The sequence below is a fragment of the Diabrotica virgifera genome, chromosome 9 (genome assembly GCF_917563875.1).
Source record: "Diabrotica virgifera virgifera chromosome 9, PGI_DIABVI_V3a".
NCBI lineage: Eukaryota > Metazoa > Arthropoda > Insecta > Coleoptera > Chrysomelidae > Diabrotica > Diabrotica virgifera.
Window position 1 is genome coordinate 222,061,364 of NC_065451.1, and position 16,801 is coordinate 222,078,164.

The 16,801-nt window shown below is 32.9% G+C and overlaps 1 protein-coding gene across 1 annotated transcript in view; it reads right to left on the reverse strand.

Annotated features, from left to right (window-relative positions):
* Positions 1–15,713, reverse strand: part of LOC114339511 (uncharacterized) — a 49,031-nt gene extending 33,318 nt beyond the window's left edge. Inside the window, exon 1 of the mRNA XM_028290174.2 lies at positions 15,206–15,713. Within this exon, the coding sequence (XP_028145975.2) occupies positions 15,206–15,403 (198 nt within the window). The 5' untranslated portion in view covers positions 15,404–15,713. The remainder of the gene's footprint in view (positions 1–15,205) is intronic.
* Between the last annotated feature and the right edge of the window lie 1,088 nt (positions 15,714–16,801).

Consider the following 16,801-nt stretch of genomic DNA (forward strand, 5'->3'; position numbering starts at 1 on the left):
AAAATGAGAGAGCATAGGTTAAGATGGTTTGGTCATGTTCAACGTCGAGATGTTAATCACCCAATACGAAGAATAGCTGAAGTGCAGATTCCTGGAAGGAGTAGGAGAGGAAGACCAAAGAAGACGTGGGGGGAGACGATTAGGCAGGACATGTTGGTAAAGGGGATTAATATTGATATGACCCAAGATAGAATTGTGTGGAGAAATGCAATTAGGGAAGCCGACGCCGCATAGGGATAAGGCATCATCAAAGAGAATGATGATGATGATACTAGGAAGTAAAAGAATACAGAACAAAATGGTAAAAACATACAAAAATACAGTATGAAATTAGACTAAATAAATAAATAGGTATATTAAATTACGAACCAAAACGAAAAGAAGAATAAGAAATAAGAAAAGTGTTTAATGCTGAAACAGGAACAGAAGCCTAAATACTGGAATAAAGGAAAAGCTATAGGGAAGCGACCAGTTCCCAAAATAACATTAAACGCTATAGGTAGGTAGTACCAATTTATTTTATTAAGATCTCTTAGAAAAGAGAGTCAACTTCAAGTAAAAGATGTAGGTATATATATTTTATATTTCAATGCCCACTGGAAATAGCTGTCAACTCTTACTCCCAAGGCTATAAATCTTTCTATTTTTGTTCTAAAAATTAACGATATAACATTTGATGCTATAAAGCCATTTAAATTACAACTAACCCGTCAATAACCATTTCTCGTCAAATTGAAAAAAAAATGTTTGAGAATTTCAAGGACATTTTTCAAATAAAATTGACCTTGGCACTTCCTGTGACACTAAAAATTGCAAATCCGATTGATAACTTTTGCCTAATGTTACTCATTTATTAAAGATAATATTAGGGTAATAACCTACATAATATATGTATCAATGAAAGTGTCTCGAACAGCATTGACAGTATGAATACATATTTGATTAGTCCGGAAGATGTTAGATAGAAGTTCAGTCACGATTTTCTGAGTCCCGCCATTTGCAGTACTGGAAGGTTAGAGGAGGTATGTACTTACAATTTTTGAAAAAATCGAGGGGTTCCTGTGACGTTTTCGTAAAAAAATAGATTTTCCATGAAAATAATGGGGTGTTGCAATGAATTTCTGAGTCGCCATATCCATAGAATGGCAGGTTCGGTACTATCGATTTTATGAAGAAAATTTATTTGAGCAGGAGGTTGCAAAAGGGCTAAGGGTGTTTATATATTTATATAAACACGTAATGAAAGTAATGAAATTTTCATAATTTTCTTTAAAGGACACCGCACACATCTTGTGGAAAATATAATGTCACTCAAATGAAATTTAATTTACATAAATATATTCGTCTCTAAATTATAATAATTCTATATCATTGCGCCAACTCTGAGTTTTGCTTAACTAGGGCGTAGATTGATATTGTAAATCGCCACTTCGTAAATCTTTCTTCAAGAGGCCTAATCTTGTCTTATCGATAATAAAGTAGGTATAATTTGACCAGGCGTACAAAAGTATATAGTTCCTGTCATCCGCTTAGCTCGCTGGGTAAACCCTTGTGAATAGCCATTAGGCTAATAGTATTTATGAATGACGCTTTTATGAACTTAAAAAAGTGATTTCGATAAACTTTAATTACAATTTACGCCCTTGTTGATAAACATTCAGAGTTGGCGCAAAGATATCTACAAAATCATTGTAATGAGACGAATCTATTCATCATCATCAGTGGCGTTACAGCTCTTTATGAACCAAAGCCTTCTTCAGAACAATCCTCCATTCGCCCCTGTCTCTGGCAACTCTTCTCCGTGCTCTGATTCCAATAGATTTCAAATCATTCTCTAGGTTGTCTTGGTGCCTAAGTCTCGGTCTTCCTCTTGTTCGTTGTCCTGTCGGCCCTCTTCGGTCAAAAACTTTTCTGATTATGGCATCTTCCTCTCGTCTGATTACATGACCTATCCATCTAAGTGCTACCTTAATGAATTGTACAACGTCAGGTTCTTCAAAATTTCTATATACTCTGGGCTAATTAGCAAAATTCATGGAAAAGTGATTTACCAGCAATTTTATTGCTGGAATCGAATTATAAGATCCTATATATTAATAATATAAGTATGCAAAGTCCGCAGATAGTGTGCTACTTTTTTATAAACAAAATGGCGCCCGAAAATCGTGTTTTTTTCAATTTTTGCTCTATAACTCCAAAGATTTTAACTTTACACCAAAAACACCCAAATAAAAATTCACCGCAATTAAATTCTGCATAGAGATATGTTTTTCCCGATTTGCTCCGAAGAAAATTTTCCTCGAAAAATGCGGGTTTTCCCAACAAAATCTCTAATTTTCAAATAAAGTTTTAGGTAAGTAATTATTAATCAATAATTAAATAACTTAGTGAGATCAAAGCTTTCTTGGTATAGATTGTAATTCCAGAAGCCGGTGAAAATTAAACGAATATTTTAGCAACAATTCAATTGTTAATTAACAATTTACGATCGCAATAATAACCAAAATAATCATGATACATTGATCAAACTTATAAAGATTATAAAGATGAGATGCTTATTTAATATTTTATCGACAAAATATAAATTTTTCGTTTTTTTGCATAATCTTTAAATTTTGAAAAAAAAATAGTTATAATACGCTGGTCTAATTAGTAAAGTACAAAGAAAGGTTATTTACCAGCAATTTTATTGCTGGAATCGAATATTATGATCCTATATATTAATAATATAGCTATTCAAAGTCCGCAGATAGTGTGCTACTTTTTTTATTAACAAAATGGCGCCCCCAAATCGTGTTGTTTTCAATTATTGGTCTATAACTCCGAAGATTTTAACTTTACACCAAAAGCACTAAAATAAAAATTCACCCCAATTTAATTCTACATAGAGGCATGTTTTTCCCGATTTGCTCCGACGAAAATTTTCCTCGGAAAATGTGGGTTTTCCCAACAAAATCTCGAATTTTCAAACAAATTTTTGGGCAAGTAATTATGTATCAATAATTAAATAACTTGGTGAAATAAAAGCTTTCTTGGTATAGATTATAACTGCAAAAGCCGGTGAAAATTAAACAAATATGTTAGCAACAATTCAATTGTTAATTAACAATTTACAGTCGCAATAACAACTAAAATAATCATGAAACATTGATTAAACTTAGAAAGATTATAAATATGTGATGCCTATTTAATATTTTGTCGACAAAATATAAATTTTTCATTTTTTTGCATAGTCTTTAAATGTTTAACAAAAATAGTTATAAACAAATTAACATTTCTCAGAAATTGTTTATTATATTATAATTTAAAAAAAAATGCTTAAAATGCGTATTTCAAAGGTCTTGAAAACGAATGCTTTAATATTTTTTTCCAACCATTTGCAAAAAAGTTATGAAACATCAAAGTAAACATACGATTACTCCGTTTTTTATAATTTGTTTTAATTGTTTCAAAGCTTAAAAATGAGTTTATGGTACAAACTAATTACTCTCAAAAAATATCAAACATTAGTTCAATGGTTATATATTAATCAAAGATTAAAAATGTTTTTTTTGTAATATTTAGCGCGAAAATAGGCTTGATACAGATAGTCCTGTCGCCAGGGGGGGTACAACGGCCTCCTTAATTCAGATGGACTTACCCAAGTTTTTTTTATATATTTTGACCCGCAGAATACGAATTTTTTGGGTAACAGTTGATCCGGATGTCGATAAGATTGTTATAGACAAAGAACTTGAGGAATTACATAACAGCGATTTCTCGCAAAACAAAACATCTTTTTGTATTTTTTGGGTCATTTTAAGCAAAAAATATTCCTACAAGTTTTTTCGTAGAATGCATAGTTTTCGAGATAACCGCGGTTAAACTTTCAAAAAATCGAAAAATTGTAAATTTTAAACCCGAATAACTTTTGATTAAAAAATAAAGTAGCAATTCTGCTTACCGCATTTGAAAGTTTAAGTCAAATTATATCGGTTTTGATTATTTGCATTGCTAAAAATTTATTATTTTATTGTTAAACAAAGCTGTAAACTGTAGTAAACACCTAGTATGTGAGTGATGTTTTCTATGATTTCTCATTTAAAATCGAACGAGTAGGTAGAGTAGCTACAAGTGCAAGCGAGGCAATTTCTACGTAGCATGCGGTAAAACGCATGTATTAGGCACGGGAAACCTATGTGTTTATAGATTAGTTTAACAATAAAAAAATTAATTTTTAGCAATGCAAATAATCAAAACCGATATAATTTGACTTAAACTTTCAAATGCAGTAAGCAGAATTGCTACTTTATTTTTTAATCAAAAGTTATTCGGGTTCAAAAATTGCAATTTTTCGATTTTTTGAAAGTTCAACCGCGATTATCTCGAAAACTATGCATTCTACGAAAAAACTTGTAGGAATATTTTTTGCTTAAAATGACCCAAAAAATACAAAAATATGTTTTGTTTTGCGAGAAATCACTGTTATGTAATTCCTCAAGTTCTTTGTCTATAACAATCTTATCGACATCCGGATCAACTGTTACCCAAAAAATTCGTATTCTACGGGTCAAAATATATAAAAAAAACTTGGGTAAGTCCATCTGAATTAAGGAGGCCGTTGTACCCCCCCTGGCGACAGGACTAAGAGCCGAAGCTTAATTTTATTTATTAACTACTGTACGTCGCGGGCGGTTGTCGCTTCGAGTGAAAATGTTATTAGCTACGGTACTGTATTAGTCTGCTTTCGCGCGTGTAAATTACAAAAAAAAATATTTATAATCTTTAATTAAAATGTAACCATTAAACTAATAATCGATATTTTTTGTAAGTAATTAGCTTGTACTTTAAACTAACTTCTACGCTTTGAAAGAATTAAAAAAAATTATAAACAACATAGTAATCGTATGTTTATTTTGCTATTTCATAACTTTTTTGAAAATGGTTCCAAAAAAGTTTTAAAGCATTCATTGTCAAGATCCTTAAAATACGCGTTTTACCTATTTTTTAAAATTAGAATATAATAAAAACTTTCTGAGAAACGTTAATTTGTTTATAACTATTTTTTTTTAAACATTTAAAGATTATTCAAAAAAATTAAAAATTTATATTTTGTTGACAAAATATTAAATAGGCATCTTATATTTATAAGATTTCAAAGTTTGATCAGTGTATCGTAATTATTTTGGTTTTTATTGCGACCGTAAATTATTAATTAACAATTGAATTGTTGCTAAAATATTCGTTTAATTTTCACCGGCTTCTGAAACTATAATCTAAACCAAGAAAACTTTTATGTCACCGAGTTATTTAACTATTGGTAGATAATTTCTTATCTAAAACTTTATTTGAAATTTAAAGATTTTGTTGGGAAAACCCGCATTTTCCGAGGAAAATTTTCGTCGGAGCAGATCGGGAAAACATGTCTATATGTAGAATTTAATTTCGGTGAATTTTTATTAGGGTGTTTTTGGTGTAGAGTTAAAATGTTCGGAGTTATGGAGCAAAAATTGAAAAAAACACGATTTGGGGGCGCCATTTTGTTAATAAAAAAAGTAGCACGCTATCTGCGGACTTTGCATACCTATATTATTAATATATATAATCATAAGCTTCGATTCCAGCAATAAAATTGCTGGTAAATAACTTTTCCCAAAAATGGCCTATTCTCCGATAATCAGCCCAGACTAATACAACTCAAAGTTGTAACGCCTGCGCCTTGTTCTTTTATGCCACCATATATTCGTCTTAGAATTTTTCGCTCAAAACGTTTGACCAGTTCTTGGTCATTCTGAGTGACCAAGTTTCTGAGCCATTTGTTAGCACTGGTCTTATTAGTGTTTTGTAGACAGTCAATTTAATTTTTCTAGGTATTTTTGAGGCAATCTGTCTTCTAAAGCCATAATAGCACTTATTGGCGAGCACTATTCTTCTTTTAATTTCTTCACTGACATTGTTATCTTTAGTTAGCAGCGAGCCTAAGTATATGAAGGTGTCGACACCTTCCAGTTCTAGGTCGTCAATTATTATTCTTGCAGGTATCGGGTTGCTTGACCTAGTGCAAATCATATATTTGGTCTTTTGAACATTTATATTTAGCCCCATTCTCTGTGCAGATGCTCTTAACGACCGAAATGCTTCAGTCAGAGATTCTTTATATCTACCTATGATGTCTATGTCACCTGCGTATCCGACAATTTGTACTGATTTGTTAAAGATAGTACCATTCGTGTTAATTTGGGACTCTCGAATTATTTGTTCTAATGCCAGGTTAAATAAGAGACACGATAGTCCATCACCCTGTCTTAGTCCATTTTTGCAATGGAAGCGTCTTGAGAAATCGTTCTGGATCTTTACCACGCTCTCTGCTCCTGTGCGCGTAACTCCAGTTACTTGGACAAGATGAAGCGGTATTTTAAATTCTACCATAGAAAGTAGAAGTTTACCTCTTCAAGTTTATTAACTGAGTCGTATGCGGCTTTGAAGTCCACGATTATGTGGTGGGTGTCGACGCCGAACTCTGGGGTTTTTTCAAGGATCTGCCTCACTGTAAATATCTGGTCCGTTGTTGATTTATTAGGACGGAAACTGCACTGATATCCTCCTACTATTTCTTCAGCGTAGGGGAGAAGTCTTTTGTACAATACGTTGGACAACACTTTATATGCCATATTGAGTAGAGTGATGCCTCTATAATTATCACACACCATCATGTCTCCCTTTTTGTGTAGAGGACACAGTACACCCAACTTCCAGTCTGTGGGCGTTTCTTTCTGTTGCCAAATTGCAGTTATCAGTTTATGCATGTGTTTCAAGAGGGTGTCGCCTCCGTTTTTGAAGAGTTCAGCAGGGAGATTATCCGAACCGGGGGCTTATTTCTTCTTCGGTGGGAAGTGGCTGCCGATCATCTTCATTAATTTGAAGCATGGAATCCTCCATCTCGCCATCTTCATAATTGCCACTAAGCAGTTCTTCAAAATGTTGCGCCCATCTGTTTAGTATCTGTTCCTTGTTACTAATTATAGAGCCGTCCCTATCTTTACAGGCTATTATTCTGGGTTTGAAGTCTTGTCTGCAGCTATTTATCTGTTGGTAGAATTTTCATATGTCTTTTCCATTGTGGTAGTTAACAATTTCGTTTAGAGCGTATTCGTATTGTTTTTTATTTTTTCTTCTGAACATTCTCTTTTCTTCCCTTCTAAGAGTTTCATAATCTTCGAGAGTTGATCTCGTTCTGCGCTGCTGGAGTCTCTTATATGCTTCATTTTTTTGTTGGTTAATATGTCTACACTCTTCGTCGAACCAATCCTCGTTACACGAATCCTTAATAGACGAATCTATTACCTAATGTAAATTTTATTGTATTTGAATGACATTCTTTTTTTCATAAGATGTGTGCGGAATCTTTTTTTTTTTTTTTCATAAAATCGATAGTATCCTGTCATTCTATGGATATGGTAGAACTCAGAAATTCATTGCAACATCCCTTTTTTGTCATGGAAAATCTAATTGTTACAGGAAAATATCACAGGAAACCCGTGGATTCTTCCACAAATTGTAAGTGCCTCCTCTAACATTCCAGTATTGCAAAGGGCAGGACTCAGAAAATCGTGGCTGAATTTCTTTTAATATTTCCTGGTCTATAGATAGATCATTCGATATTGATACATACAAGAAAAGTACAGAGTGTCCCATTTAAACGGCTCTCGGCCATATATCGCCAATATATGATAATACAAAAAAAATATTACAAAAAATACCTCGAGGAAAACGTAGAAAATATTTATAGACTTGTAAGTGTTCCGCTAGTGTCATTAATTAACAAGAATTAAAAAGCACCATACTATTATTGTGGACGACACTTGATAGATAGTAACGTCATCCAAATTTCCTAGATTATGTTGACGTTTGCGTTCCATATGCAAAGAATAAAAATATTAACGTAACTGCAAATTTAAAATATGAATTTTTTTTTTAATTTAGCTAATGCCTCGACCACTAATGGCCATTGGCATGGTGATGGTACTGTATGGATTTTTCCAATTAGTTGCCTAGTGTAATGTGTAGTGTGTGTGTTGAGTAAGTGTCTTGTTACTTTGCAAAGTCGACGTCATTGTCTTTGCAAAGAGACGCTAATTGTATCCGAACGTCTGCGGTCCCTCCGATGAGTACCGATCCCACAAGGCTAGAAACTATTTCATTTTTATTAATTTATGTCCAGAAAGCCACTGCGCATCCGCTAGGAAAAATATTCTAATTCGGATTTTTTGCACAATCTTACTCAAAAAGGAATCCTTTTAACAAATTTGCATGTTGCCAGGACCAAAAGGTGGTCAAAAATTTTTTTAACGTTTTTTTTTGTTTTTTTCCTAAAATTATTATTTTTGCATGGAAAAAAGTTTTTTTTAGGGTTTTTGGATCAATCCAAACAGAAAAGGTCTTTAGTGACTTTTCTCTAAAAATGATAGTTTTTGACATATAAGCGATTAAAAATTGAAAAATTGCGAAATCGGCCATTTTTAACCCTCAAAAACTATGTGAAAAACTGAAAATTTGAATGTTGCCAAGGTAGGTAGATATTCTTTTAACATCGATTAATGAAACTCCGAAGAGTTTTTTGCAATACAATATTCAAAACTCCTTTGTTTTTTAATTGCTAATCAAGTGTGCGCGACACTATTTTCCACCGACAGTATGGTGCAAATGAAAGGAATAAATTCGTTATTTCGTAAACCGGCGACTTTAAGAAAAAATCCCGAAACAGGTCGATTTTTATTTTTAAGTTATGATATTGTAGCATATATGGTATACTAGTGACGTCATCCATCTGGACGTGATGACGTAATCGATGATTTTTTTAAATGAGAATAGGGGTCATGTGCTAGTTCATTTGAAAGGTTCTTTAATTCTCTATTCATTAATATAAACATTTACATAATTGTTTATACAGGGTGTCCAAAAAATTTTTATTAAATTAAATTATTCGACAAAAAAAGAAGTAGAAGGACACCCTGTATAAATAATTATGTAAATGTTTACATTACTGAATAGAGAATTGAAGAACCTTTCAAATGAGCTACCACACGACCCCTATTCTCATTTAAAAAAATCATCGATTACGTCATCACGCCCAGACGGATGACGTCACTAGTATACCATATATGCCACAATATCATAACTTAAAAATAAAAATCGACCTGTTTCGGGATTTTTCCTTAAAGTCGCCAGTTTACGAAATAACGAATTTATTCCTTTTATTTGCACCATACTCTCGGTGGAAAATAGTGTCGCGCTCGCTTGATTAACAATTAAAAAACAAAGGAGTTTTGAATATTGTATTGCAAAAAACTCTTCGGGATTTCATCAATCAATGTTTAAAGAATATCTACCTACCTTGGCAACATTCAAATTTTCAGTTTTTCACATAGTTTTTGAGGGTTAAAAATGGCCGATTTCGCAATTTTTCAATTTTTAATCGCTTATATGTCAAAAACTATCATTTTTAGAGAAAAGTCACTAAAGACCTTTTCTGTTTGGATTGATCCAAAAAACCTAAAAGACTTTTTTCCATGCAAAAATAATAATTTTAGGAAAAAAACAAAAAAAAAAACGTTTAAAAAATTTTTGACCACCTTTTGGTCCTGGCAACATGCAAATTTGTTAAAAGGAGTCCTTTTTGAGTAAGATTGTGCAAAAAATCCGAATTAGAATATTTTTCCTAGCGGATGCGCAGTGGCTTTCTGGACTAAATAAACGAAAAATTCTCTACCATGGTGAGATTCGAACTCACGACCATTCGGACCTTTCGATCATTAAATAGTTTTGATTATTTGAAGAATTAACTATTAACGTTACACTTAGACTTCAAAAGAAACTCAAAAAAATTTAAGACTTATAGTTTAGTGGTACATACGCATACCACTTAATATTACATGACTAATTGAACATCGGTACATATGTATAGGTACCCATTTTTTATACCAACAAACATTTCTATGGCCAATATCAAGGTAGTTTCGAATATAATCATATTCTATTGAGATATATTTTATTTCAAAATTGAAAATTTGAGTCTTTGACAACGACTATTAAGGTGATACAGTAGCGATCAACAGGTAGCAACAAACGCGGTCCAAGATTGCGAAAGTTCTGCGAACTTTCAAAAGTGAGTCAACAGTGCGTCGGTGATTCGACACTGACAGTGACGTTTATACTATCAAAAACAATAATTTTTCTACGCATAGGCGCGAAATGTTGCCAAGTCAGTGATGTTCGATTTCTTGTTATAAAAAAATCGATTTTTAGTAGTTCCAATGTGACACAAAATCTAGGCAACGGAATAAAAAAGTTTATCGACAACCGTCACTAAAATCATTCATTATTGTACTCATTTGACGCCATTTGCGGCAGTAAAGTAACACTTTATTGTACTGAAAAAGAATTTTACTTTACCTGCCGCGATTAATCAAATTAACTGAGATTGAATGTTAGCGGTCGATGGCAGTAATCGATCATTTATTTGAGTGAACTTAAAATTTATTTACTTTAATTATTAAAAATATTGTACAAAATTTACGTTATTATTAATTAAATTTATGTCAGAAAGTGAAGTTCTGTAGTATTTTGCAATTATATTCATAAAACATAAATCGAAACTTTACAGATTTAGTAGTTAGATACTTATTCAATATTGATCACTTGAACAACTATCGATTAAACATCGAAATCGGCTATCATGCAAAAGCATTCTGTCACCGTCATTACTGTCACTGTCATATGAAATTTTTATTTCATCTAAAATTAATAAAATTCTTAAACATTTTAAGTTTTGTATTAATGCAAATATATTATGTAATTGTGTTTTTGTTAATTCGATTATATATAGGACGGTGACAGATATTAATGATAATTTGTTAGCAAATATATTTATTTAGATTACAGAATGCTACACTTCATAAACAATAACGTAACTATTTAATTATTGGTATTTTATTTTAAGTGTTAAAATTGGTTTAATATTTAAATAAAAATGCGATTATACTGTTTAAAATATATTTATTTCGTTGAAGTTATAATAATAGAAGTATAACGTCTTACGTGCGTACCACCTACACACACTCTTTTTTCATTAGGATGTAATTAAGTAAGTGTTAATGTTTTTTATGATTGGCGATAAAATTTTGTATGCACCACGTCAGTAAAGACTCTTTATAGAACTCGTCTGTTATTCGCCTCGCTCGCTAACGCTCGCTCTGCTCATAATATCAGACTCGTTCGATAAAGAGTAACTTTACTGACTTGGTACATAAATAACTATTATTTGAAAAAAGTGTATTTTTTTGTCGTTCTTAATGGCGGTACAGGCTCCCTTTTGCAATATTTTATTGAAGTTATACTTTTTACGCGCGATTGAGAGTACAAGGACCCCGCACAAACCTTATGGAAAATAGGTCCCAGTGGATTTCGTTCATACTTTGGAAAAATACTCTTTGAAGCATCCTGATAAAAAGTTCTCATGGGCACAACTCAATCGTATGAAGGATTATCAAAATATAGAGGCCCAAACTCGGAAAATTATAAGATTTACGGGGTATTCCAATTCCGTGAGTTACTGGTTATTTGGCAACATGTAGAAGTTTGGATCAAGGAAAAGTACTAGCAGCCTATGATTTTTTCCTGGCTATCCAATGGCGACCTTTACTTTGACCTTGACCTTCAACGGACGTCATCTTCTAGAGTTTCGAGGGTTTTCGGCATTCAATTGATATAAACAGATTACTCATGGGTTTTTTGGATCGCTAAACACGAATATGCCATCAGAATTGTCCTCCGGATGACGTGGTGGCCAGGGCCTCTGCAAGGGACGTCATCTTCTAGAGTTTCGATGGTTTTCGGCATTTAATTGATGCAAATGAATTACTGGAGGGCTTTTTGAGGTCGGTATACACGAATATGCCACCAGAACTGACTCCCGGAGCACCTGATTTCCAAGGTCAGTGAAAGGGGCTCCTGAAGTTTCGAGGGTCTTTGGTACTACATTAATGCAAACGGATTAGTTATAGGTTTTAGGGGTTGCTGAACACGAATACGTGATCAACACAGACACAGGAGCACCTGGTGCCTAAGACAGGTTATCTTCTGGAGTTTCGGAGGAATCAAATGGGTTACTCTTAGGTTTTTGGGGTTGCTGAACATGCATACACTATCAGATCCGACCCACGAATCACATTGTGCCTACTGCACAATGTGACCACGTATTTGTGTTCAGCAACCCCAAAAACCTATAATTAATCCGTTTGCATTAATGTAGTACCAAAGACCCTCGAATCTCCAGGAGCCCCTTTCATTGACCTTGGAAACCAGGTGCTCCGGGAGTCGGTTCTGGTGGCATATTCGTGTTTAGCGACCTCAAAAAACCGTCCAGTAATTCATTTGCATCAATTAAATGCCGAAAATCATCGAAACTCTAGAAGATGACGTCCCTTGCAGTGGCCCTGGCCACCACGTCATCCGGAGGGCAATTCTGATGGCATATTCGTGATTTGCGATCTCAAAAACCCATGAGTAATCTGTCTATATCAATTTAATGCCTAAAACCCTCGAAACTCTAGAAGATGACGTCCGTTGAAGGTCAAGGTCAAAGTAAAGGTCGCCATTGGATAGCCAGGAAAAAATCCTAGACTACTAGTACTTTTCCTTGATCCAAACTTCTACATGTTGCCAAATAACCAGTAGCTCGCGGAATTGGAATACCCCGTAAATCTTATAATTTTCCGAGTTTGGGCCTCTATATCTTGAAAATCCTTCATACGATTGAGTTGTGCCCATGAGAACTTTTTATCACGATGCTTCAAAGAGTATTTTCCCAAAGTATGAACGAAATCCACTGGGACCTATTTTCCATAAGGTTTGTGCGGGATCCTTTCACGATATTGAGCGCATGCGCACACAGGCAGTATGGCGTTAGTTGCTGAATCTTTCAAGTTATGTATAAATATATCAGTGCAAGAACAGGTGTGAAAACAATATATTAGTGTTTTTAGTAAATATATTTATTATAACTTTTGTGTCTTTCGATTTGTCTTCCTCAGGAATAAGATTAGTTTTATTAAGACATTTTACTGTATATTTATTATCCTTGTCTGTTTGTTACCGTGAATTGTCATTAGATACGTCCGAACCGATACAGACACAGTCTTCGTAGCGTATTTGGTATAGCATTCGGCCAGAGATCGAGAGGTCTTGAGTTCGAGTCCGGAGCAATCCTATATTTTTTTTGAAGTTATACTTCTTTACCGGCGATAGAGGGTGATTTTTTTATATGTTAAAACCTATCAGCCCGGCGCATGCGCATTATAACTTTGTTCTGATTGGATGTTCAAATGACATGTCAAAAATTATCCGATATGGCAGCTGTGGTTTGGAGGTAAACAAATGTATAATATATTAGTTTTATTGTTGTGAGGACAGAAACAAAAAAGTTTATAATATTGTAGTGACTTTTAAATAGTTTTTAAAAGCAACAGGTACGTAATAATTGTTAATGTATCATGGGTATAAACCTACCTATTTGATCTGCCAAAATACATAGTATGTAATACTTTTATTTATATAATTTGATTACCATCAAAATTTCTATCAATATTCACCTAATATATTGTTTTTTTACTCTATGTTTTGTTGTATTTTTTCAATTCTAAATCATTTCAATTCAAAATTAAAATAATTTGATCAATTTTCAAAATATCAAAATATCACAAGTTTAATCCGTTTAGTTAGTCGATCTTCGTAAATAATGACACATAGTGTCCGTGGCTAAGCGGAGAAGGCGAATGAATTCCAATACCAACCGCTCTTATCAGCGCTGGTTCGAGTCCCAATAGAAACTTTCTTTTTTGTTTTTTTTTTAATACATTTTATGATTGTAAGTATATTTATTATATAATTGTATTTTCAGAAAATACGTATTTAGTTAAAAAATTTTTCGACAATTAATGTTCAGACATCATTTGCGGCTTGTTTAATGTGTTTGTGTGTGTTTTATTCTTTTATTATTTTAATTTTTGGCACTGTTCTAATAAAAATGTTTGAGAAGTAGTAAGTATAAATTAGTTTAATATTTAAACAAAATATAAATAAAAAGTATATTAATTTCGTTTAAATCATATAATAGAAGTATAACTTCTTACGTGCGTACAAAGTACACACACATTCTTTTTTATTTTTTTGAAAGCGGTAAGCACAAAATTAGTTTGGTGTTTAAAAGAATTAAAACAAATTGTTTAAAGTATATTTATTTTTAAGAAATCATATAATAGAAGTATAACTTCTTACGTGTGTACAAAGTACACACACATTCTTTTTTTTTTAGTTATAGAGTAATTTCCACATACTAACATATTTCTCAAATTGGGCTCTGTACCGCCATTCTTTATTATATTACGAATATGTGTGCCAAATATCTCGACAAAATATTCAAAATTACAGCCGCAATCTTGGAACGCGTTTGTTGCTACCTGTTGCTCGCTACTGTTTCCTCTTAAGGTTAACTACCAGATTGTTAAAAATAGTGGAAAAAGAGCGCGCGAAAATTCACGATTGTAATAAACGTTCAAATGGTATCGTTGTTTACCACTTTATGAAGTCATCTTAGTTTTTTCATCAAAATATGGCCTTACTCTTACTGAAATCTATATCATGCATAGTTGCAGCTCTTGCTGAAAACAATTTTTGCATCTTTTAACGCTATAGGTATGCGTATTAAGTTACGGAAAACAGCAAGTGGTAAAAATATGTACCATTAACCTATATAAACTTCAAAGTACGATAAGAAAAACTTCAAAGATCAACAATGTTTTACTGCACATTTTACTGCACAGAAAGAAGTGATAAATATAATTTATGTATATCTATTTTTTCGATACACCGTGTGTCGACAGTTGTCAGAAAACATAAGGGACTAGTATTATTATATTCAAAATTGGCTAGAAAAAATATTAAAAACGTGGTTTTACTGCTATAATATGAAATATGGTTTTTAATAAAGTGAAAATGATTTTCCCAGAAAGTAACCGTCGCGTCGGCGTCGTTTATTTTTCTCCCGCTTGATACTTGAAAGTTCTATTTTAAGATTTTGGTTTATTTACGAATTTTAACGATAAAATAGCAGTCATTTCAGATAAATCATTACCTAGGCTAATAGGCTAATAAAATCAAACATACTTACAAACGGTAGATAGATCTCGTATTGTTTTAACTTTTGTCTGGTCAATAATTCTTGTAAATACAAAACTTTAGGTATAGGTTCATCGCAAACAAATTTAGCCACCCTCTGTTTGTGTTCTGTAAATTCTTCCATAAAATTCTGACTTTTACACATTAAAACAGTCACAAAAATTATAACAGTCACTCTTAAGTCCAACATTTTCTTTTTTTATCGCTCGAGCATACCTACTATTTTAGTGTTTCGGCCTGTTTTTCGGTGTATTATTCTGTTTTAAATCACTAACTTTTTGATGTGTTGTAGCATCTCGTGTAGTTAAATTTAAATGGGTTGATAATATAAACAGTTGTTATAAACGATAGTGCTATCAATCTACTCAGTTGCTAGCAAAACGGGAGGAGAAATATTTTGACAGATGCCGGCACATGCTACGAGTGTAGATAATGCTTTCACCGGGCGGCGGGATAAATGAAATAAATGCATAGAGTATTTTTTTACTAAAGCCGCTTCACGTCATGACAGGCGCGGATACAGAGGAGAATCTAAAAAATAATTCTGACGGAGCGTGTTGACGCGCGCTTCGCCAAAATAGAAAAATGCGACAAACAGGGCCCCCGCAAGGCTGATTGGCGCCCGCGTGCGGGACATATTTTAGCGCCCTTTAAATCCACTATATTGTTATGATCTACTTTTTATTACTTTTATATCAATTAGTCTTTATTTGATTACTCCAATTAATTATTTATTCCATTATCCAATTGTCACAAATCATACAAAAAAATTAAGAAAAAATCTCAGGGTGCCTTTTTATAATACAAAAAAATTATCTAAATTATCTTATGTTTTACTTATCTTCTCTCGTGGTTTCAGTATCTCTTAGTTGGTTCTAATCGGGAAAAAATATTAGGAAAAGGAATTAAATAGAAATATAAAATAAGCAAACAGAATTGTCTTTTATTATCAAAATCAATACTCTAAAAATCGATCAAATTTAAAACCTGTGGACACAGCTGTCCGAATGAAATTTTTACCACTTAAATTTATTCTAGTTAAAAAAAAAAACAATTTATCGGTTTGTTCCCGATGACTTTGATAAAACAAGCTAAACAAACAAATTTAGGTATTCGCAAAAATTACCTATACTTCCTATTTACTTTTTGAAATATTGGAATCTTAATTCATATGCTTTTACTCAAAATTTTAGTTTCCGAACATAAAAATATCTTTCACATAAATTGACTGACCTTTTGCTTCACTCACTCTGATGTCTTCTCTTGACCCAAAACAGCTCTCCCTCGTTGACTATGTTAGGCTACCCATCAAAACCCTCTCCGTTCTCAAGCTTCAAATCTATCAGCATACCAGCACCAATTCTCCAACAAAACACAAACTCCAAAAATTCTCTCCTCTCCTTCTCACAGTAATACAGAATCAAAGAGGTATTTCGTCTCAATTTGATCTGTCTCTCGTTCCACTTTTCAGCTCTATTCTCCACTATCAAAACACCCACTGGTACTTGCTATCTAACTATCCACGAAAACGTTGACTGCTCTTCAGCGATGCCAATAACATAATGAGTTCCTCTTTCCAAAACTATCT